The following is a 26,397-nucleotide window of genomic DNA, read 5'->3' on the forward strand; positions in this document are numbered from 1 at the left end:
AGAGTGGCAGCTGACACACGGAGAGTCGGACAGATGGAGAAAGTGAAGGAATCCTGAGGAGAAAACGAGGCGCGATACATCAAGCCGAGAGAGGAGTGTGCAGCTGTGATAGACGGAGAGAGAGAGAAAGAAGAGAGCGAGAGAGGAGTGAATGGTAGAGAGCGGGAGACACAGCGCGCGGGAGGGAGAAAGATGGCCTCGGTCACGGCGGAGAATGGCTTCAGCACCGGCAGAATCAACGGACTCAACAGCGCGATCCCCATGAAAGATCACGACGCCATCAAGCTCTTCATCGGCCAGATCCCGCGAAACCTGGAGGAGAAGGACCTCAAGCCGCTGTTCGAGGAGTTCGGCAAGATCTACGAGCTCACGGTGCTGAAGGACCGCTTCACCGGGATGCATAAAGGTCGGACTTTATCTTTCTTTTGGTCTCTGTGTGTCTCAGAACGTTCTGACAGGGTTCTCTCAAAGTTACGAGCTAACGTTCTTCCAGGAACGTCAACTGTTCGTTTCAAAGTTAACGAACCTTTTTTCCACAGACTGGGATGACGTTTTAACGGTTTTAACGGTCATCAGCATCGTATTGAAAGTTTTTTCTTAATATTTTCATTTTTTTAATGTATGCAAATGTATAAAACTATACTTAGAATTATTTACATTAAAAAAAAAAACGAGTTAAAGCTGCTGTGACCGTGAGGGTGTTTCTCTAATACAGCGATTGTCGTCTTTTCTCTCTTCTGACTGCTGTTATTAATCTCTCTCTATTGTTTATTACTCGTTTTGAAAGTTGGGAAAACACTATTGTGTCTTTTGCTATTTGAGCAAATGGGAAGACACTTCTTTTTTTTTCTTTTTTTTGTAGTCTCATTCACTAATGTAGAAGTTTACCCAACTATGACGACTTCCCTTCTGAGAAACCGGAAATGTGAAAAGGGTCCGTAACGTTCTCATTAAAACGTTTTTTTTTTTTGTTGGACTTTCATCTAACTAACTACTTGTTATCAAACTTTCAACAAGTAAAATTCCTATAATGTTGGTAAAATTATCAACTGGAACATTCCTGTAATGTTCCCCTAGCCTTCGCATAAACAAGAAAAAACGTTTTTAAAACATTTATAGAAATAATGTTTCTGTAACTTAATGGAGACGTTTTAAAAAAGAACATGTTATTAGAACATGTTCTTGTCAGCTCGGATCATAGATGTTCATAAAACTATGGAAGCTTCAAGCTTGTGAAAAAAGTCAGAATTGCGAGAAAAAACGTCAGAATTGCAAAAAGAACGTCAGAATTGCGAGAAAAAACGTCAGAATTGCGAGAAAAAACGTCAGAATTGCGAGAAAAAACGTCAGAATTGCAAGAAAAACGTCAGAATGATCTTTTTTTATTCTTTATTCTGTGGTGTAAACAAGCTTCCATATAAAACCACTGGAACTTCAAACAAAGAACTCGCACTATTAAAAATAAAGGTTCCAGTTAGAAACAAACATACTTTTACAGCCTGATGATGTCATAGAAGAAGATATTTTTAAATAAAAAGCAGTTCAGGAATGATTTGTTATGGTAAAAAGATGATAATGGAGGAAGCTTATTTTGAAGAAGAGTGGAGTGTGTGTGTGTGTGTGTGTGGGTCAGAGCAGCATCCGTGAAACACACACACACACACACACACGTTTAGCCGTTCTCATAAAGCTGATGTTCTGATGTCGCTCTGAATATTCAGACTTGATTTCTGGGCTTTTGGGGACACTTCTTATTAATCGCCAGTTTTGTTTCCTTTGCATGATTTCCCCGTTCCAAACTAAACGTAAACACGCACAGAATGAAACTAAAGAATGAAGGAACTCTTGGTTGCCATGGGCATAACTGAGGAATTTATTAAAGTGTTTAAGGATTATGTAATTTTGAATGCATTAATGTAATAATCTGTAGTTTTTTAAGACCATAAAGCCTGTCTGTATTTATTAAATAATACAGCTCATGTCATTGTTGTTCTGCATTACTGACAGTAACTCACACACAGTTTCCACATGCATTGTGCTTCGATCTTCGTGCATGTTCACATTTTTCATAAGGCAGCGTGTCAGTTTTTTTTTTTCAGTGCAGTTCTGAGCATCAATATTACATATTAGACATTATATATAATCTACATGAGCAGAGGCCAAAATATTTCCATTAGATTCTTATTTAGTCCTTTATAAATCTCTCTCTCTCTCTCTCTCTCTCTCTCTCTAATCACAGGTATTGTGCTGATGGTTCCCAGTAGATCAGACGTGTATCATTAAAGCTGTTAGTTTACATTAATAGCCTCGAGTCACGGGGAGGATCGTCACACACACACACACACACACACACACACACACACACACACACACACACACACACACACACACACACACACGCAGCCGTTAGCGCAGCAGTTTAGTGTCCTTGACCAAAGAGGAACTATTACGCCCTTTTTCATTTCTTGAATGTTGATTATTTTCCTCATATTCTCCATTGTTGCGGCTCCTCTCTTCCCAGTCTGCCAGTAACGCTCTGGAGTGTGTTTCCCAAAAACATCGTCAGCCAACTATGGTCGCAAGTCTCGTCGTTATCATCAGTTCAGCGAGTGTGTGTTTCCCGAAACTATCGTTCTAACGAGCATTCGCGAACAGCATGGCAGAGGTGTGTGTGTGTGTGTGTGTGAGCGACAGATCTCGAGCTGTGGTTAGAAGAAGAGTTTCATGTTTTCTGATCTTGAGCAGAATAAGCAAACTGACATTCAGTGCAATCTGTGTTATTCAGAAAACACACACATGTCATTTACGTCTTTTAGTTTGTGGAGAGATTTAAAGTGTAGTTTCTGAAGAGTGCGTGTGTGTGAACGAGCTCGAGTGCGTAAGAACGAGTCTATGAGTGAATCTGGAAATAAAGCAAAATAACTGAGAAAAATATAGAAATATTCCTTAGATGCACGTCTGTGATTTATAGCAAAACTTCTAGCGTTTATTCGATCTCAAACTGATTCATTAACAGCAGTTATCACTCCATCACCTGCGTGACATCGTTAACGAACGTGGTTGAACGACCAATTTGCGACACAATACGGTTTCAGGAAAGTCGTGACTATAGTTGATTTCTCCAGCGATGCTTCGTACTGTGATACGGCGGTGTCCGGGAAACACACTCCTGTTTACTTCCTGTCTCTATGAAGCCCCTCCTTCTGAAAAGCACACTGTGCTCTGATTGGTCGGCTGGATCTCAGTGTGTTGTGATTGGTCGAGCGCTTCGAGTGTGTTTGGGAAATGTCCCGCCCCTTTCCATAACCGCCAGTTTAACACACTACTAACCAACTCAACCAAGCCCCGCCCCTTTATTCTGCATATTAATTATTATAATGAGGAATATTGTGACGTGTTCGTTCCCGGGAGAAACTCAAGACTACAATGAGTTCAGAAACACTGACTCTGAAATAGAGAAGAACTGGAGCTCTACATGATCATCAGCAACACTACACACTGAAGAGATGGAGAGGGGATACATAACTCTTTACAGAACCACAGGCAGCTCGTTCTGATTGGTTCCTGATTCAGGATTTGTTGATTTGGTTTATCCACTCGTTGGCATGTGTACACACACACACACACACACACACACACACACACACACACACACACACACACACACACACACACAGGTGTTGGCCTGCGGGGGGGAGATCTTCAGGTCTGACTCCAGATAGATGAGATGCTGTGATATTTCATTCCAACATTCACTTCTGTACAACTGTCACTCAATCCTCTAATGCCTGACGTTTATGAAAGCTAATGAACCGTTATGTGTATTAATATGGGACCGTTTACTGCATTGAAGTTTGCATATGTGTTTTCTGTTGAGTATCATATTTGATTCATTCATCAAGCCTTTGTGGCCCATATAATATGATATAGTGAGAATAAAAACAGCTCTTTGCAATTTGGTGCAGATTCTGATATTAGTTATATGGCCAAAAAGTGAAATTCTGATGCATTACATTCTGATTCTAATGTAAATAAATGAGATCTGTATAACAGTATAGCAGATACTTGCATAAAATGCACATAAATAACAATATCTGCCAATAATATGTCTTAGTAAGATGATATTTAAATGCTCATTTTTATGATCAAAACCTCTGTAGTTTTTTGCAGAATTGCGAGAAAAAAGTCTGAATTTTTAGGAAAAAAGTAGGAAATGTGAGAACAAGTCAGAATTGCACACAAAAAAAGTGATGTAAATGTAAGATATTTTTAACAGTACAGCAGATATGTTCATACAATGCATATAAATATCAATATCTGCCAATAATGTCTTAGTAAGATGATATTTAAATGCTTTGTTTTATGATCAAAGTTTTAAAACATAGGCTAATGCAATGTAATACAATGATGATTAAGATATGATCAAATAAACCTTCCTCAAAAGCCTGATGATCATATTTCATACTCATGATTTTTTAAAATTTTAGACAGATTATGAAAACCCCAAATTCAAAATTAGAATATTGTGAAAAGGTTTTCATAAGCTGTAAGCCATAATCATCAACATTATAACAAATAAAGGCTTGAAATATCTCACTTTGCATGTAATGAGTCTATATATTAGTTTCAGCTTTTAAGTTGAATTACTGAAATAAATGAACTTTTGCACCATATTCTCATTTTTTGAGTTTCACCCGTACTAGCAACAATATCAAAGTTATTCTTACGTTTACTTGATCAATCAGTGCAAATTTAAGGAAGCTCGAGCTGAAGGAGGTGTGTGTAATTACACTGAACGTCTTTTCCTGGATAAAGCCGAGTAAACTATCAGTCAGAGACAGAAGGACTGGAGGAGATTAAGTGCGACAGGAAAGTTTTGATCATTTTGAGGCCTTTGCTGTAATATATGTATTATATAGTCACACTTAAACTGAGACTCTGACGGGATTGCATGAATCTGAAAGCAAGAGTTAGGGTGAGCCATTCAATCCAAACACGCTTGGTTTGGCGAACGTTAAGTTCGTCTTTACAAGAAATGACTCTTATTGTTGTGTAATGACATTTAAGTGTGATTCATCATGTCTCTCACACACACACACACACACACACACACACACACACACACTGAAGGATCTGTAGAGATGCGAATGTCGTGTGTGTGATGGGCTTGCGATGAGACGTGTGTTTTGACGACTTACATAATGTTATTTCTCTTGATCTGCTGCCACTGGATCCTGGATCAGCACTTTATCATCGCCAGTCGGGTTGCATTTACTTTGTGTTGGAGTTTTACTGTCAGTGTGTGTGTGTGTGTGTGTGCGTGCGTGTGCAGTGCGTGTGTGTGTGTGACGTAGACACTTTCCCGTAATCAACGGCAGCGTGACGTCGACCATCGTAGCGCGCGTATTAGGGATGTTAACCGATGACCGTTTGACCGATGGTTGACCGTATTAACGTTAACCGATCAAAGTTGTCGGTAGTCGGTAAAAAAAAAAGAAAAAAAAAGTGATCTCTAAATTAGTTTATTATAGACAGTGGACTAAACGCTACTAGAGTTAGCCGTCACATTCCAAGATCTTTTTGTGTATAGTGAACAAATCCCTCACACTCAATTTTTCATAACTCGCCTGTTTGTACTTAATAAACCAATAAAAATATGTGGCACGAGGTCACAGCGTTTGGGTTCGCGCGCTCACAAGGTTTGCGAAAAGTAAAGGCTACAGGCTAACACACTCGAGGTTAGCGCCAGGGCAGACGACAGGAGGAAGCGTGCGAGGAAGAGTAGTGTGTGGGACCATTTCTCCAAACAGAATGACACAGATGTAACGTAAGTTGCAACTTGTGTGATACAGTGCTAAATATGAAAATACATTACAAATACATTTCAGTGGTAACAGATAAGGTGATGATGATCATCATCTTTCTTTATTATTGTTAGCACCACCTCAAACTAAAGCGGCGTCTCTACGGTTCGGAGCTGTCATTTTCTGAAATGAGCCGCGGCATGTTTCAAATTAGCTTCTAACGCTAGACAAACGGCTTTATTTTCAACGCGATCACCTTGTACCCAAACCATTTCGAAACTAAGGAGCCGCTTGTCCGCCGATTACATACAAGCTTCTCGGCGCCGCGTTTGCGGGACTCGCTGTTGGGGATTTTAAAAAAGTGACGTGAGTGGAAGGGCGGCGCCGGTGTGTGTGTGTGTGAGCGGGAGGCAGAGCGGCAGAGAGATGCGACAGAGTTGCGAAATTGCAGGCGCGGCTCAATGGCTGTTATTTCAAATAGCGTAGCATATTTTAAACTCATCGGTTAACCGGTTTCAACCAGCTAATGAGGCTCGGTGGTCGGTCAAGAATTTTTTTTAGTTTTCTTTTCGCCATCCCTAGTGCGTATTGCAAGCCTAGGAAGAAAATTCTAAGGTTCGGCAGAAACCGAACCCCTTTAAAAACCCCAGTATCCGGCCGAATCCTGGATTCGGTGCATCCCTAGTTTAGACTAATATACTTGAAGGAGAGCCTGTAGAGCTGTTAAAGTGTCTCCTCTTGACATCCAGCGTATAAGTCCTGGGTTTGACCGATGTGTGTGTGTGTGTGTGTGTGTGGCGATGAGAGATTCTGCCCGCCGCTGCAGAAATGCCTCTCAGAGGGTCACCGCTGACACACATGGGGCAAAAAACACATTTGCTTTTGATGTTTAAAGCATGTTCAATTAATCTGCAGTGGCGCTGTGGAGGTGCAGGTGTCTGGAAATATGCATATGTGGGGTTTCTGCTATTTGTCCAATTAATGTGATTTTGAATATTGCTGTCGTTTGCATGACTGCCAGACACGTCTCTCGGTATGATTTTTTTTTTATTCTTTAACTTGTACTTGCAGACTTTGTTGTGTGCAGTTGTACTCTACATTCACAATTAATGTGATTTTGAATATTGCTGTCATTTGTGAGTAGGGTTGGGAATCAAAAATTGATTCCAATTCTGGAATCGAATACTTGAGGTCAGGAATCAAAATAAAATGTGATAAAATAAATTTTTTTATTCCTCTTATCAACTATTTTGTGAGCATTATAATGTGTCTTTAAACCCATTCAAGCGTGAGACGACTGTTTTCTGTTCTGCACGCGTGTATCAGTGTATTAGATCCATGCGACTCTTAAAGTGACAGCAGCCTAATATTCCTGCTGTCGTCTCGAATAACACTAATCAAACAACAGAAGACAAATATAAAATTCACTCGTTCTTCACTGAATAACTCTTTTAACTATATTTGATGTATATTTTATTTAGGGCTGCGCAATGTATCGAATTTATCGAAATATCGCAAATGTATATATCGCAATATGCATATCGCAACAGCTTGCAATAATAAATGGGGTCATGAACAAAAGACAAAGTTTTTTAGCTTTAATAAGTATCAGGATATATTTAATTCATACAGTGAAAACTAAGCAATGTTTTATTTTTATATTTTATGATTCAGTAGCTTTTATTAAATAAACCTAATGTAGTATAACCTGAAGCCCTGAGGTTTACACTGATGTTAAAATAACACTTCTTACGCTACAGTAAAACACTGATGTTCACTTTCAGAAGTTATAAGGATGTTTTCTTGTCATAAAAAGAATGTGAAACACATGTAGGTTATATCATTTTAAATATATTTTAAAGATAATTTAAGTTTATTTTACACACTTTAAGCATTATCGTATCGCATATCGAATATCGCATTATTTAAGGAGTTATCGCTTATCGCATTTTTCTTTAATATCGCACAGCCCTAATTTTATTTATAAAGTGCAGTTTTGACTACAGTTTCTGTACCTGAAAATCTTAAAACACTGTTTATTTCAATCATATCTTTGTTCAGTTGTATCAATTTGTTGCGAATTGCGATTACTAATTTTGTATTTGTTCTTTTTTAATTACTGAGTGTTCACTTGTCTTTAATAATGCTTGAAATGTATATTAGTTCGGCTAGTTGCTTTTCTAAAGTGTTTTTAAACCACAGGCAAACGCTCCTTGTGTAAGTGTTCTTTAGCCTGTTGATTTCTGTTCATGATATTCAGATTCAATTAAATGTTCTGCAATAAGACTAAATGTGAATGATATCCAAGTGTTTTAATTTTTACCTTATTGGAATCAGAATTAGGAATCAATAAACAAAATCAGAATTGTTAAAATTCAACCGATGTGATGTTTGCCTGTGCAGAGCGAGTCTCTCAGCATCTCTTCAACACGACACACTGATGATCCGCTCTGTGTGTGTGTGTGTGTGTGTGTGTTTCAGGATGTGCCTTTCTAACGTACTGTGCCAGAGAGTCAGCGCTGAAGGCCCAGAGCGCTCTCCATGAACAAAAGACTCTACCCGGGGTAAGAGCCTGATTATTTCTCTCTCTCTCTCTCTCTCTCTCTCTCTCTCTCTCTCTCTCTCTCTCTCTCTCTCTGTCTCTCGCTCAGCCGGGTCTCGCTCTTTCTCCTCCACTCATAACCAAACTATCAATAATAATGCCAACAAAGCTCTGCTGCTGCTCGCAGCTGATTGGCTGACAGTCTCGGTCTGATTCCTTCATGTTGATCGAGTTTTTTTTTTTTAGGAAAATATCTGACTTTTGAACATAATAATTTAAAGATGCTCGTCTCATTTTCTTTGGCTGCGATGACAAATCGTATTTGCATTTTGGATGTGAACAGCAAAAATCAGATTTTGACAATGCCATTTGAATATGAAGACAATTAAACATAAGTGTGTGCTCGTGTGTCACACAGAAAGCTGCATATATTTATTTAAAATATAAAAGTTGGCAGGAAAGGGAAGTTGTGCTGTTTTTTTCTTCAATATTATGTCATATATCAAGATGAGAACAAATGTGGGCGGGGCTTGATTGTGTCCGTGTGGAATTGATTGGATGGTTGTGGTTTGCTATTGGCTGATCTCATGTGAGTGACAGGTTGTTGCCCCGCCCACATCATCAGAGAAGAGAAGCTGCAAGAGGAAGTTATTCTGATTCAAGATTACTAGGAAGATGAATTTAAAACAATAATAAAGTGCATGTGAATAAAATAAATACATTTAGATTTCATGGTGACTTTAATGTACATTAGGTGTGCTTTGAACAGTGACGGTTGAAGAACTTATTGATGCGAATGCAAAGATTTAATACATATAAATATGAAATTTGTTGACGATCACCAGAAACTGAGATTTGAGCAGAGAAGCGAAACGGTTGTCTCTCGATGTGAGCGTGCTGTAGCGTCTCTCTCTCTGTCTGCTTCCCTCCTGTGTGTTCGACAGATGTATTATGAATAGGCTGGATGTGTGGATGTGTTCCCGAGGTTCTGCTCTTCCCCGGAGAGCGATCACTGTTCAAACCTGCAGGGAGAAAGTCCGTGTGACGGGCGGAGAAAGGAAAGAAAGACTCGTGTCTCTGCACTGGAGATCGATCATCAGTTTGCAGTCCTGATGAGTCTCTGGGGGAATTACCATGTTCTGATCTACGGGAGAAAAAAAACATGTGACCGTTTAATCAAGCGCCAAAAACAGCTCGTTTTGATTTCGTGGGATCTGTGATGTCACACAGGCAATATGATGTCAACGCGTAGTTGTACAACATCGCTTAATGTTGTCTTTGACGTGTCGGGTTTAAACAGTGCTCGTAAATTCAGTGTTTCCCGACAATATATTCGCCACTGCAAAATCTTCACATGATCAGTAATATTACGACATTCACTTACACACTGTAAAAGCACAACAGTAAAAGTAGACGCCTCTGTCTCAACATACGGTACACAACCGTTGCGACTAGGGCTGGGTATTGTTCAAAATCTTTCGATCCGGTGCCAATTTCGATACCTCAGTTTCGATACCGGTTCCTAACGATACTTTTTTCGATACCGATTTTATGAAATCCATTTGAACAAGATTGCATAACACATTACCTCAGAAAAACGTTGGTTTTATTTTTCAGTTTGACTCATGCTCCTTAGCCACATCCGAAATATTTTGTAACATTACACGTTTTCATGTCACCTTTGATAACTTTAATGCATCCTTACTGAAAAGAAAATCTGACTAACCAACACATTTTTGAACGGCAGTGTGCATTCAGTAGGTTATTATTTATTGCAATATAAACACTGTCCGAGTGATCAACAAACTATCTCTTGATTTTTTTTATTTGATTTGAATATTTTATTTCGTTTTACCAGTCGAAGACGGTAAATGAAATCTCGTTGACGTCTCTCAATCTCTTTATTTACCAGTCGAAGACGGAGCAACTTTCTGCTCTTATGTTTACTCCGTGCACTGTCAAGGTCTTCATCATATTTGTCGTGGTACCGGTCTTTGCAGCAATTATTTTACCGCAAATACTGCATCGCGCGCTGTTGGCATCGAGCCTGGGGAAATGTACCCACACTTTTGATCGACTTTTCCACAACTTTAAGGTATTATGTGTGTGTGCTCGTGTCTCATATGAATATGTGCGTGTTGATAGTTTGTGCATGCGCGCGCGCGTCTCATAGGAGTATGCGCGTCGAGAGTTTGTGCGCGTGTGTGTGTGTGTGTGTGGCGCTCAGAGGTCACGCTGTTCTTTTATCCTCCCGTGACCGTCAATTTGTCCAGAGAGTGAAATTTGTCATAGGCCAGCACCAATGAGGACCACATGCCATCACACACACACACACACACACACACACACACACACACACACTGCTGGACAGAGAGAGAGAGAAATCTTCTGTTTTCATCTTTTTAACGAATTCTTTGAAAGTTGTGCGGTCCGCAGGGAAGCGGGTCAGTGACCTCACGCTTGTAAATATCGGCCAAATAAACCGCTCCTGAAATGTCATCAACGCTTTACACATGAAAGGGGAATATAAGATCAGAAGGACATGACTAACGCTAAAATGTTGTCAAGATTAAGACATTTCAGGATCAGTAAAATAAAAACTAGAAAAATGCAAATACCAAATGTGACCCTGGATCACAAACCCAGTCTGGAGCCGCACGGGTATATCTGTGGCAATAGCAACTATACATTGTACGGGTCAAAATTATCCATTTTTCTTTTATGCCAAAAATCATGAGGATATTAAAGGATTAGTTCACTTTTAAAGTGAAAATTCTGTCATCATATACTCACCCTTAAGTTGTTTCAAACCTGTATGAATTTCTTTCCTCTGCTGAACACAAAGGAAGATATTTAGAAGAATGTCGGTAACCAGACAGTTTTTGGTTCCCAATGACTGCCATAGTATATTTTTTTCCTACTATGGCAGTCATTGGGAACCAAAAACTGTCTGGTTACTGACATTCTTCTTAATATCTTCCTTTGTGTTCAGCAGAGGAAAGAAATTCATACAGGTTTGAAACAACTTAAGGGTGAGTATATGATGACAGAATTTTCACTTTAAAAGTGAACTAATCCTTTAAGATCATGTTCATGAAGATATTTAGTAAATGTCCTACCGTAAATATATAAAACATGTATTTTTGTGAGTGAATGCAGCACAATCGTGAACATAAATGCACAACTTTAAAGGAGATTTTCTCAATGTTTACATTTTTTTGCTCCTCAGATTCCAGATTTTCAATAGTTGTGTCTCGACCAAATATTGTCCTATCCTAACAAACCACACATCAGTGGAGAGATTATTTATTCCGCTTTCAGATGATGTATAAATCTCAATTTTAAAAAAAATGACCCATGTGACTGGTTTTGTGGTCCAGGGTCACAATTATGCAGTCGAGCATTTTCATACCCTTTTGTATAATATAGAAACCTGGAAAATGAACAGAAACACAGTAAATGTAATACTTCAATTTAAAGTTTAATTTAATTGACTTCTCACTGCTAAACTTCTGCTCACATGTACCAAACTAAATATCTGTATATTTATACATAAAGTTTATTATCTTCAAAATGGATCAGAACATTGATCATTATTAACCAGAAAAAATAGGAAATGATTTAGGCCTAATAAAATCAATACAATCAAGCATTATTATGAGCTCTCATGTCATTTTTCAAATGTTTAAAAGACAATTCAAGTCATTAATCTGCCTGTGATTCATCTCGTGTTTATGCAAGAGACTTTTATTTTGACAGGATCCTCAATGTTGACATTTATATCCAGTGTCGCTTCATGTTTGAATAAATGTTAGTTGTGCCAACTAGTTCCTGCCTATGAATGTACAGGCCATCTTTCTTCATTTAGCCACGTACAAACACAATCAGTCCGTGTTATGATGTAATCGTTGGTCACATGACAAATGTTTGAGCCCATTGGCCTCTTATTTTTGGAGATTGAGATATTTGCATCTCTCATTGATTAATGTGAGTATTAATATTTCCCTGTCATGCTTTTGTGCTGTCATCATCTCTGGTTTTGCGTTTTTACTGGTTTTTATATATAAAAGCGTGACACTTTGCAGTTGCAGTCTGTTTGGAAGTGCATTAGACTTTGCTTGCGTCTTATTTATTGCACTGGAAATGGAAAGTCTGGTTGCATTGCATTGTGGGATGCAGTAACCGTGTCTTTTGGCAAATGCTGCAGGTTCTGTTTGTCTTTAACGGACTCCGGACTTTACTAACGCGTCATCTTACAGACGTTCTGCTTTAGTCTGAGTCTGCTGTCAATCATCTGATGGAGATTATGAATCCTGACAGATTATAATGCAGCGATCTGTGATGTTGCTTATTCTCGTATTCTCTGATTTCTTTTCTCTGAGTATTTCAGAGCATGTCGGAAAGGCAAATCACAAATGAGATTTCTTTAATGTTGCACTTGATTCTCCCAGAATGCACTGAGAATAAACTGAGAGCAAATCGAATCTTTCGCTTAATTCGTCTCCCGAGTTTCAGAAAAGATCCAATAATGTCTCAAACTGCTCTAATTTTCCAAGATACCAAAGTCTGCAAGTCAATATATATATATATTTTTACTTTTTATTATTATTTAATCTCTGCTGAAACTTCTGGGTTAATGACATCGCTGAGATCTTCTTTAGTTCTCCGTGACCAATGAGAGAGAAACATCGGCACAGTTTTCCTTGTTGTTTTTGTGTGTGTTTTTAAGTCCTTGTGCAAAGAAACACACACACAGACACACATTTAGAAAGTCTCAGCATTTGTGGATTTGTAATTCCAGTAGGAAAAGCATATAATGGGTCAGAACCCGATAAACCCCGGCCGGAGACTCTGGGATACAGGAATAACTCTCAATATTCACTTGATGAGCGTCGTCTTTAAATGCATAAATGTAAATACTGTATCGAAATCAGTTTGTGTGTGTGTGATGGGTATGTTTAGGGGTGGGGTAGGGTTAGTGTGTGTGTGTGATGGGTATGTTTAGGGGTGGGGTAGGGTTAGTGTGTGTGATGGGTATGTTTAGGGGTGGGGTAGGGTTAGTGTGTGTGTGTGATGGGTATGTTTAGGGGTGGGGTAGGGTTAGTGTGTGTGTGTGATGGGTATGTTTAGGGGTGGGGTAGGGTTAGTGTGTGTGTGTGATGGGTATGTTTAGGGGTGGGGTAGGGTTAGTGTGTGTGTGTGATGGGTATGTTTAGGGGTGGGGTAGGGTTAGTGTGTGTGTGTGATGGGTATGTTTAGGGGTAGTGTGTGTGTGTGATGGGTATGTTTAGGGGTGGGGTAGGGTTAGTGTGTGTGTGTGATGGGTATGTTTAGGGTTAGTGTGTGTGTGTGTGATGGGTATGTTTAGGGGTGGGGTAGGGTTAGTGTGTGTGTGTGTGATGGGTATGTTTAGGGGTGGGGTAGGGTTAGTGTGTGTGTGTGATGGGTATGTTTAGGGGTAGTGTGTGTGTGTGATGGGTATGTTTAGGGGTAGTGTGTGTGTGTGTGTGTGTGATGGGTATGTTTAGGGGTAGTGTGTGTGTGTGTGTGATGGGTATGTTTAGGGGTAGTGTGTGTGTGTGTGATGGGTATGTTTAGGGGTAGGGTTATTGTTAGGGGAGATAATACACACACAGTTTGTACAGTATAAAAACCATTGTCTATGGAATGTACCCATAAAACATAATTACCCGAAATGTGTGTGTGTGTGTGTGTGTGTGTCTGTCGCCTCATGAGGATTTATGGCTTATTGTGTCTCATTCCACAGACATTCTCCCTCAGTTTCTCAGTTCTCCATCTCTCCGTTTGTCTCACAAGAGCTGCATTAGGTGAATACACACACACACACACACACACACACACACACACGTCCGTGTGTGTCCGTGTCCGTGTGTCCGTGTGTCCGTTGCTCCTGCTAATGGAGGTGAAGTCGTTATCAGAGCCGAACGCTGAACCCGCGGGTCTCGGTTCTGCCCGTCATGTGATCTGAGCAGCAACAGCTCATTATCACCTCGTTCTGAGCGCCGCGCGTTTATTAAACCATCCTTTCACAGCTTTTAAGCCTCACCTCTGGTCCCTTCCAGAGTCTGAGCGGCGACTGAGAGAGAAACGTGCGTGCGTGTGATTACTTTTTTTAAAGTGACAGAATATTTAATAGTTGTGTTTCGAGTTTCTTGTGTCTCTTGTGAGAGAAATGCTGACAGTGATTTCTGCTATTATATGATATATATCTGATATGCTGCTGATAGTGGAGTTGTCCGGTGTGTTTAATGTCACAACTAACTTTATCTGGGCAATAACTTTATTCTAGAGCTGCTGTAAAGCCTGAACACTCGCTGTTACTGTAATCTCCTGTTATCACTGTAAAGTGTGCTGTGAGACTCTATACTGTTAAAGCACTGTATAAATGGAGCCTTGACTTGACTAATGTGAATCAGTTACTTCAAGATCAGGAAAAGCAGATTTCAGGACAGTGTTTTTTTTGTTTTTGATACATTTTTTTATTGAGTTACAGAATGTTAATGTACAGAGATAGAAAGTAAAAAAAAAAAAAAACATCACTCAACACTTTTTTTTTTTTTTTTTTGATTACCCATCACCTCCATCTCCCAAAAGTACATTCAGAACATGCATAAATGGTCTAAGAAAAGTGCAAATCAAAATCCAAATACAATAAAAAAAGATATAAAAGTAGGAACAAGGACACAACGTGTTTTTTGACTATGAAATTAATTAAGCAACATGCTTTTCAAGGGAGTTTGTTGGCAGGCGGCCACCGTACTGTGTGAAGGAGCCAAAGCATTATACAATAGCCAATCAGAAGAGTCTCATAAAGACTGTCTGGAAAACATTTTTTTTGATGATGATGATGATGATTTTGTATTTTATTGTGGAAAAAAGTACAATTCCTACATGATTTTTGCATTAACACTGGGACAAACATTGTCTTTTTGATTGTTCTACCAGTTCATTGACTGATGTTTTTCATTTTGCAATTATAAGATGATAAAATTGACAAGAGATAAAAAATTAAGATGAAAATAATAACAAAAAGTTATGGAAGCTTGTTTTTTTTAAACATTTTATAAGATAATTGCGACTTTATATCTCACAATTGCGAGTTTACATCTCGCAACTCTGACTTTATTTCTCAGAATTGCATGTACATATCACACAATTCTGACTTTATAACACACAATTCTGACTTTATAACAAAATAAAGTCAGAATTGTGAGATATAAACATGCAATTCTGAAAAAAGGAAGTCAGAAATGTGAGAAAAAAATCAATTACCTTGTTTTATTTTTCCATAACTTCCATAAAAAGAGGTCTAATTTATCTGAGTTAAGCCTATATATTTTTGCTATATTTATATTGTACACTACCATTAAAGATTGTCCACGAGTTACTTTTTTTCCAAGTTACTTTTTTTTCTTCTGCTCTTATAAATTATTTTATCAAAAATGTGAAACATTATTACAATTTAAAACAGCTGTTTTCTATTTGAGTAATTTAGTAATTTAATTGAGTAAAAGTGTAATTTATTCCTGTGATCATCCAGCATCATTACTCCAGTCTTCAGTGTCACATGATCCTTCAGAAATCAGTGTAATATAATGATCTGATGCTCAAGAGACATTTATGAATATTATCAGTGTTAAAAACAGATTCACATTTGTGTCGTTTTTTGGATTCTTTGATGAATAGAAACTTCAAAAGAACAGCATTAATTTGAAATAATATTTTGAAACATAAATGCCTCTTTTGATCAGTTTAATGCTGAGCCCAAACTTTTGAACAGTAGTGTACATGTAATTTAATATTATATATGTGCATTATACACCTCTGTAATTTATGCATTTGTTGTGTTTTGACTTGTTGACTTGCGTTGTGTTTTTCAGGCTCATGTGTTTCTAACACTGCAAGCGCATGTTATTTTTACATCAGCATTGTGTGTTTGATTTGAATGTTGTTGTTGAACAGTGTTTGTTTTTAACCTCCGCCTACACGATCCGCGCTCCAGATCCAGTAGTATATTCCTGCACAACCGGAGGCTGCAGTTTTAGGACCCCAGTTTTAGGACCGCAGTTTTAGGACCCAAGTTTTTTGTGACAAGCGCCACCTACCGAACTGGATGATATAGCGGCGGCTGCTGTTTCAGGACCGCAGTGCTAGGATCCAGGTGGTTTAGTTTGTACATAGTATCAAGATCCACCTTGATCCTAAGTCTCATTAGAAAATATATATATGTTTTAACAAATAAGATTATGGAATAGAATAGCTCCTGCAGCAGGTGGATTAGAGCAAGTAGCATCAAGCTACACGATACAATTTAAAAGATTAATATTAAACTTTTACTTAAAGCTCACTTTAAACCACCATCGAGTAAGATAGGATATTTGTACCATATTCCGGTCGCGGTTGAAAATGGTTTTAAGTCATAAAAAGATGTTGAAATATGGTATAATAAAGCAATTTATATGCAACTAATGGCTACACCTTGCTTGGCAATACTGTAAACATTCTTAATTCATATGAAAATACCCAAAATTGCACGAAAATCACACACAAACCACATATACTCGAAATCGTGCATTTATTAGCTTCTTGTTTCAGGTGAAGAGATGTGTCTTAGCTTTGTTATCACGGATAACAGGACCGCGTCATGCAGAAGGGCAGGATTATTGTCACGTTGAACCACGTGAGATGATTGACAGCTGTGCAGCGAATGAGACTTGCGTACATTACTGACGCAAATCAGGAAGAGGAGACCCAGATCTCTCTGTGTTCGCTGTTTGAGTTTTATCATAAACACTATCGAGTCTTAAATCTTTCTAATGATGCTCAGTTTGTCCAGATAAAATAAGTAAGAGTGTGATGTTTTAACGAGTAATGAATGTTGAACAACAATCTGTTGTGATTAACAATGTGATCTGTTATCTTTGCCGCGAAAGGGGTTAAATTTGTGTTTTTGGTAATCCAGTTCTGTAGGTGGCGCTGTCACAATAAACTAGGGTCCTAAAACTGCGGTCCTAAAACTGGGGTCCTGAAACTGCAGCCTCCCGTTGTGCAGGAATACCCTTCTCTCCAGATCACGTCAGCTGAGGTGTGTGTAATAAACGCTTTAGGATCTGCTGTGGCTGACGCCGTGTGTGTGTGTGTGTGAAGGGCGGCTGGTGTCTAAATAACTCCAAACAAACACACTGATCGCAGCTGAGACCCTGCGGCGCGTCACACTCATATCGGCTCTCAGGGACACAAACACACACAAAAATACACACGCGCTCGGAGAGAAACACACAGAATCGGAAGGACGGAAAGAAAGAATCCTGATCAAAGCTGAACCTGATGTGGATTTTGCTTGATTTGTTTGATGTTAGGGTTAGGTTATCCCTCATTGTTTTATTAAATTAATCTTGAATCAGAATAAGTTCCTCTTGCAGCTTCTCTTCTCTTCTCTGAAGGTGTGGGCGTGGCTATAACCTGTCACTCACATGAGATCAGCCAATAGCAAACCTCAACCACAAATAACAAAGTTTGCAATATAAAGCAGCATAACGACTGTTTGAGTGAAAACGGATTAATTTACATAAACATAAAGATGTCTTTGGTGACTCTTTTGCTTTACTAACAGCAAGACTGCAGAAACATGCACAAAACCTCGTGATCATGTTCTCCCGTAGATGAAAATGAGCACTAAATATAATCTTAAAGTCACCATGAAATCAAAATTGAGAGTTCTTGTTTTTATTCTATTCCTGTAATTCATCCATGCACTTCATTATTGTTTTAATAATGTTGAATCAGAATATCTTCCTCTTGCAGCTTCTCTTCTCTGATGATGTGGGCGTGACTATAACATGTCACTCACATGAGATCAGCCAATAGCAAACCACAACCATCCAATCAAGTCCCCACGGACACAATCAAGCCCCGCCCACATGTGTTCTTGTTCAGACGTTTCTTAAAGGGCCAGCAGCCAATTTTCAAATGGCCAGAAATAGAGATAGAAAACTAAATGACCTGCAAAAGGACACGAGTGTAAGATACAAGCTCCTAGTTTCTTTTTTCCTCCATCCCTCTTTCCTCTCTCGGGGTGATTTGACAGACGTGGATTTGAGTGATTGACAGCTCTCTGACCAGCGGCCCGAGTGTATAATCCGTGAGCCGTGATTGGCTGGCAGATTGATGGGCCTTTCAGGTCTTGTGGAACGACTGTCACCGACCCGACGTTTGTTCCCAGGAGGATTCGGGAATACTGGGAGAGAGTCTCTCTCGCTCTCTCTCTCTCTCCTGAACACACACACACATCTACCCACTAAAGCGCGACGGCTCGTTCACCTGCTCAATCTCACGTTAATCCGTGACAGTGATGACATCCGGCCACTCCGAGTTTGACTCCACTGTCAAAATATGACGTGAGCTCAAACTGAAATTATATCTGTGCCTCTACGGTCGGCATACACGGCCCGTCTCCTCGGCTGATGTTCAGTCACGCTGATGCGAACCGTGACAAATGACCTCGCCGGCCCAGAATACAGGAGACCGGCAGAGGTGGAGAGACACGGTTACGTCAGCTTAATGTCGCTTAGCATGTGGAAATCAGGAAAGGTTTATAGGAATAGTTCTGTCATCGTTTATTCATCCTCATGCCGTTCTGCGTAACATTCTCATTTTCCACTACATCTCATCAGCAATTTCGATGTTGGCCCGCTCTGCATCAGCTGACCACTGCGGAGCGGATGTACAGTGACGTGACATCAATGCCAGATTCAGACAGTGCTTTCATGCTGAGCCAAAGACGGACGCGCTCGTCATGTATCACAACTATTCAGTATTTTTAACCACTAAGTGCCCTATTTTAACGATGTGAAACGCAAGTGTCAAACGCGAAACGCAAGTAACTCTGTGGGCGGATCCCGGCGCTGTTGCTATTATACCGGCGGGATAAACGACTCTTGCGCCCGACGCAAATCTTAGGTGTGGTTTGGGCGTAACGTGAAATAAACCAATCAGAGCGTCCTCTCACATTCCCTTTAAGAGCCGGCGCGCTTGTTCCATGGCGGATCGCTATTATAACGGCGGATCGCTATTATAACGGCGGATCGCTATTATAACGGCGGATCGCTATTATAACGGCGGATTGCTATTATAATGGCGGATCGCTATTATAACGGCGGATTGCTATTATAACGGCGGATCGCTATTATAACGGCGGATTGCTATTATAACGGCGGATTGCTATTATAACGGCGGATCGCTATTATAACGGCGGATCGCTATTATAACGGCGGATTGCTATTATAACGGCGGATCGCTATTATAACGGCGGATTGCTATTATAACGGCGGATTGCTATTATAACGGCGGATTGCTATTATAACGGCGGATCGCTATTATAACGGCGGATTGCTATTATAACGGCGGGTTGCTATTATAACGGCGGATCGCTATTATAACGGCGGATTGCTATTATAACGGCGGGTTGCTATTATAACGGCGGATTGCTATTATAACGGCGGATCGCTATTATAACGGTGGATTGCTATTATAACGGTGGATTGCTATTATAACGGCGGGTTGCTATTATAACGGCGGATTGCTATTATAACGGCGGATTGCTATTATAACGGCGGATCGCTATTATAACGGCGGGTTGCTATTATAACGGCGGATTGCTATTATAACGGCGGATTGCTATTATAACGGCGGATCGCTATTATAACGGCGGATCGCTATTATAACGGCGGGTTGCTATTATAACGGCGGATTGCTATTATAACGGCGGATTGCTATTATAACGGCGGATTGCTATTATAACGGTGGATTGCTATTATAACGGCGGATCGCTATTATAACGGCGGATTGCTATTATAACGGTGGATTGCTATTATAACGGTGGATTGCTATTATAACGGCGGATTGCTATTATAACGGTGGATTGCTATTATAACGGCGGATTGCTATTATAACGGTGGATTGCTATTATAACGGCGGATCGCTATTATAACGGCGGATTGCTATTATAACGGTGGATTGCTATTATAACGGTGGATTGCTATTATAACGGTGGATTGCTATTATAACGGCGGATTGCTATTATAACGGTGGATTGCTATTATAACGGCGGATTGCTATTATAACGGCGGATTGCTATTATAACGGCGGATTGCTATTATAACGGCGGATCGCTATTATAACGGTGGATTGCTATTATAACGGTGGATTGCTATTATAACGGAGGATTGCTATTATAACGGCGGATTGCTATTATAACGGCGGATTGCTATTATAACGGTGGATTGCTATTATAACGGCGGATAGCTATTATAACGGCGGGTTGCTATTATAACGGCGGATTGCTATTATAACGGCGGATTGCTATTATAACGGCGGATCGCTATTATAACGGCGGATTGCTATTATAACGGCGGATCGCTATTATAACGGCGGATCGCTATTATAACGGTGGATTGCTATTATAACGGCGGATCGCTATTATAACGGCGGATTGCTATTATAACGGCGGATCGCTATTATAACGGTGGATCGCTATTATAACGGCGGATCGCTATTATAACGGCGGATCGCTATTATAACGGCGGGTTGCTATTATAACGGTGGATTGCTATTATAACGGTGGATTGCTATTATAACGGCGGGTCGCTATTATAACGGCGGATTGCTATTATAACGGTGGATTGCTATTATAACGGCGGGTTGCTATTATAACGGTGGATTGCTATTATAACGGCGGATTGCTATTATAACGGCGGGTTGCTATTATAACGGCGGATTGCTATTATAACGGTGGATTGCTATTATAACGGCGGGTCGCTATTATAACGGCGGATTGCTATTATAACGGCGGATTGCTATTATAACGGCGGATTGCTATTATAACGGTGGATTGCTATTATAACGGCGGATTGCTATTATAACGGTGGATTGCTATTATAACGGTGGATTGCTATTATAACGGCGGATCGCTATTATAACGGCGGATTGCTATTATAACGGCGGGTTGCTATTATAACGGCGGATTGCTATTATAACGGTGGATTGCTATTATAACGGCGGGTTGCTATTATAACGGCGGATCGCTATTATAACGGCGGATCGCTATTATAACGGCGGATTGCTATTATAACGGTGGATTGCTATTATAACGGCGGGTTGCTATTATAACGGCGGATTGCTATTATAACGGCGGGTTGCTATTATAACGGCGGATTGCTATTATAACGGTGGATTGCTATTATAACGGTGGATTGCTATTATAACGGCGGATCGCTATTATAACGGCGGATCGCTATTATAACGGCGGATCGCTATTATAACGGCGGATTGCTATTATAACGGCGGGTTGCTATTATAACGGCGGATTGCTATTATAACGGCGGATTGCTATTATAACGGCGGGTTGCTATTATAACGGCGGATTGCTATTATAACGGCGGATCGCTATTATAACGGCGGATTGCTATTATAACGGCGGATCGCTATTATAACGGCGGATTGCTATTATAACGGCGGGTTGCTATTATAACGGCGGATTGCTATTATAACGGCGGATTGCTATTATAACGGTGGATTGCTATTATAACGGCGGGTCGCTATTATAACGGCGGATCGCTATTATAACGGCGGATTGCTATTATAACGGTGGATTGCTATTATAACGGCGGGTCGCTATTATAACGGCGGATCGCTATTATAACGGCGGATCGCTATTATAACGGCGGATTGCTATTATAACGGCGGATTGCTATTATAACGGCGGGTTGCTATTATAACGGCGGATTGCTATTATAACGGCGGGTTGCTATTATAACGGCGGATTGCTATTATAACGGCGGGTTGCTATTATAACGGCGGATCGCTATTATAACGGCGGGTTGCTATTATAACGGCGGATTGCTATTATAACGGCGGATTGCTATTATAACGGTGGATTGCTATTATAACGGCGGGTCGCTATTATAACGGCGGATCGCTATTATAACGGTGGATTGCTATTATAACGGCGGATCGCTATTATAACGGCGGGTTGCTATTATAACGGCGGATTGCTATTATAACGGCGGATTGCTATTATAACGGTGGATTGCTATTATAACGGTGGATTGCTATTATAACGGTGGATTGCTATTATAACGGCGGATCGCTATTATAACGGCGGGTTGCTATTATAACGGCGGATTGCTATTATAACGGCGGATTGCTATTATAACGGTGGATTGCTATTATAACGGTGGATTGCTATTATAACGGTGGATTGCTATTATAACGGTGGATTGCTATTATAACGGCGGGTCGCTATTATAACGGCGGATTGCTATTATAACGGTGGATTGCTATTATAACGGCGGATCGCTATTATAACGGCGGGTTGCTATTATAACGGCGGATTGCTATTATAACGGCGGATTGCTATTATAACGGTGGATTGCTATTATAACGGTGGATTGCTATTATAACGGCGGGTCGCTATTATAACGGCGGATCGCTATTATAACGGCGGATCGCTATTATAACGGCGGATTGCTATTATAACGGCGGATTGCTATTATAACGGCGGATTGCTATTATAACGGCGGATTGCTATTATAACGGCGGATTGCTATTATAACGGCGGATCGCTATTATAACGGCGGGTTGCTATTATAACGGCGGATTGCTATTATAACGGCGGATTGCTATTATAACGGTGGATTGCTATTATAACGGCGGATCGCTATTATAACGGCGGATCGCTATTATAACGGTGGATTGCTATTATAACGGCGGATCGCTATTATAACGGCGGGTTGCTATTATAACGGCGGATTGCTATTATAACGGCGGATTGCTATTATAACGGTGGATTGCTATTATAACGGTGGATTGCTATTATAACGGAGGATTGCTATTATAACGGCGGATTGCTATTATAACGGCGGATTGCTATTATAACGGCGGATTGCTATTATAACGGTGGATTGCTATTATAACGGTGGATTGCTATTATAACGGTGGATTGCTATTATAACGGAGGATTGCTATTATAACGGAGGATTGCTATTATAACGGCGGATTGCTATTATAACGGTGGATTGCTATTATAACGGTGGATCGCTATTATAACGGCGGATTGCTATTATAACGGCGGATTGCTATTATAACGGTGGATTGCTATTATAACGGTGGATTGCTATTATAACGGCGGATCGCTATTATAACGGCGGGTTGCTATTATAACGGCGGATTGCTATTATAACGGCGGATTGCTATTATAACGGTGGATTGCTATTATAACGGTGGATTGCTATTATAACGGTGGATTGCTATTATAACGGTGGATTGCTATTATAACGGCGGGTCGCTATTATAACGGCGGATTGCTATTATAACGGTGGATTGCTATTATAACGGCGGATCGCTATTATAACGGCGGGTTGCTATTATAACGGCGGATTGCTATTATAACGGCGGATTGCTATTATAACGGTGGATTGCTATTATAACGGTGGATTGCTATTATAACGGCGGGTCGCTATTATAACGGCGGATCGCTATTATAACGGCGGATCGCTATTATAACGGCGGATTGCTATTATAACGGCGGATTGCTATTATAACGGCGGATTGCTATTATAACGGCGGATTGCTATTATAACGGCGGATCGCTATTATAACGGCGGATTGCTATTATAACGGCGGATCGCTATTATAACGGCGGATTGCTATTATAACGGCGGATTGCTATTATAACGGCGGATCGCTATTATAACGGCGGATTGCTATTATAACGGCGGATCGCTATTATAACGGTGGATTGCTATTATAACGGCGGATTGCTATTATAACGGCGGATTGCTATTATAACGGCGGATTGCTATTATAACGGCGGATTGCTATTATAACGGCGGATCGCTATTATAACGGCGGATTGCTATTATAACGGTGGATTGCTATTATAACGGCGGATCGCTATTATAACGGCGGATTGCTATTATAACGGTGGATTGCTATTATAACGGCGGATTGCTATTATAACGGCGGATCGCTATTATAACGGCGGGTCGCTATTATAACGGCGGATTGCTATTATAACGGCGGATTGCTATTATAACGGCGGATTGCTATTATAACGGCGGATTGCTATTATAACGGCGGATTGCTATTATAACGGCGGATTGCTATTATAACGGCGGATTGCTATTATAACGGTGGATTGCTATTATAACGGTGGATTGCTATTATAACGGCGGATCGCTATTATAACGGCGGATTGCTATTATAACGGTGGATTGCTATTATAACGGCGGATTGCTATTATAACGGCGGATTGCTATTATAACGGCGGATCGCTATTATAACGGCGGATCGCTATTATAACGGCGGATTGCTATTATAACGGCGGATTGCTATTATAACGGCGGATCGCTATTATAACGGCGGATCGCGGATTGCTATTATAACGGCGGATTGCTATTATAACGGCGGATTGCTATTATAACGGCGGATTGCTATTATAACGGCGGATTGCTATTATAACGGCGGATTGCTATTATAACGGCAGGTTTGCCGGCGCACGCCAGGAGCGGTTCACAGCTGAGGAGACCGGATTGAGGATGATGGAGAAACTCACACAAATTAGCTTCGGTTAAACAGGCGTATAATAATTTGGGTAAATGTGTTGCTAGATTTATTTTTTCACATCTTCATGGACACAACAATGATTTCCCTCGTGTGTTAATATTTTTCCTTGTAATAATGTATGATTTGCAAAAATGAAAACTTCTGCGTCTGTTTAGATTAGAGAATCAAAGTGTGTGTGTTGTTCACACGCTACATAATGGCCAAGCACGCGCCCTTAAAATAGCATATGACTAACGCGGAGTTGTTTTCTGAAACGGCAGAATATCACCAGGGAACGTTTGCACCGGAACACACTCCTCTTTTCACTGCCCAAACTTTTTCAGCCCAACCCTAATATATTTAATTCATACAGTGAAAACTAAGCAGTGTTTTATTTTTACATTTGATTATTCAGTTTTTGTTGTTAAATAAACCTAATGTAGGCCTTCCTGAAACCCTGAACCCACTGATGTTAAAATAACACTTCTTATGCGACAGTAAAACACTGCTGTTCACTTCCAGAAGCTGTAGGGACGTTTTCTTGCCACAGAAAGAATGTGAAATGCGTTTGTAGGTTATATAATAGATCATTTAAGTTTATTTGACACTTATTGCATATCGTATTGCATATCAAATATCGCATTATTTAATGAGTTATCGCATATTGCATTTTTCTTCGATATCGTGCAATCCCTAATGTTTGAGTCGATTACAGACTTTGGTGTCTTGATATGACATTGAGACATCTTATTAAACATGACGATGTGATTTCCGAGGTGTTTTTCCGAGGTTTCGATGTGATTTCTGAGGTGTTTTAGCGGCTCTAGATGATGCAAAAGAAGAAGAAAAAACACTGTTTGCTGAACTGTGATATCAGACCTGGGTTTGTTAAAGACGGCAGCAACAGACGGGGAGTTTTTTCCATGTAAAATCACATTTATATAATGATTTAATCCAATCATCTCTTTCCCCCGTCGTTCGCTCCGATCCGGTCTCGGCGCTCACTTTAACGAGAGTCTCAGTAATTGATGCTTAATGAGGTCGAGGGGTCGGACGGCATCTGGTCCGCAACAACCGGCTGGAGATCGAAGAGTTAATGTTCATTCATGCTCTTATGAACATTTAGTTTTTTGATCATTTTTATTTCTCAGACAGCAGAGCATACTGGGTTCAGTTCCCAGGGACCAAAAATACAGTAAAAATTGTGAAATATTATTACAATTTAAACTAACCGTTTTCTAAGTGAATATATAGTAACGTGTAATTTATTCCTGTGATCAAAGCTGAATGTTCAGCATCATTACTCCAGTCTTCAGTGTCACATGATCCTTCAGAAATCAGTATAATATGATGATCTGATGCTCAAGAAACATTTATGATTATTATCAGTGTTGAACACAGTTCAGATTATTACTTTGATGAATTCTT

The 26,397-nt window shown here is 40.1% G+C and overlaps 1 protein-coding gene across 5 annotated transcripts in view; it reads left to right on the forward strand.

Annotated features, from left to right (window-relative positions):
- The window catches only part of celf6 (CUGBP Elav-like family member 6), a 123,239-nt gene continuing 96,842 nt past the window's right edge, over positions 1 to 26,397 (forward strand). For all 5 annotated transcript variants that reach the window (XM_079621815.1, XM_079621816.1, XM_079621817.1 and 2 more), the window contains exons 1-2: positions 1 to 406; positions 8,286 to 8,368. In XM_079621815.1, coding sequence (XP_079477941.1) covers positions 193 to 406; positions 8,286 to 8,368 — 297 coding nt within the window. In that variant the 5' untranslated portion in view covers positions 1 to 192. The remainder of the gene's footprint in view (positions 407 to 8,285; positions 8,369 to 26,397) is intronic.

Source organism: Phoxinus phoxinus (genome assembly GCF_949152265.1).
Source record: "Phoxinus phoxinus genome assembly, chromosome: 8".
Classification (NCBI taxonomy): Eukaryota; Metazoa; Chordata; class Actinopteri; order Cypriniformes; family Leuciscidae; genus Phoxinus; species Phoxinus phoxinus.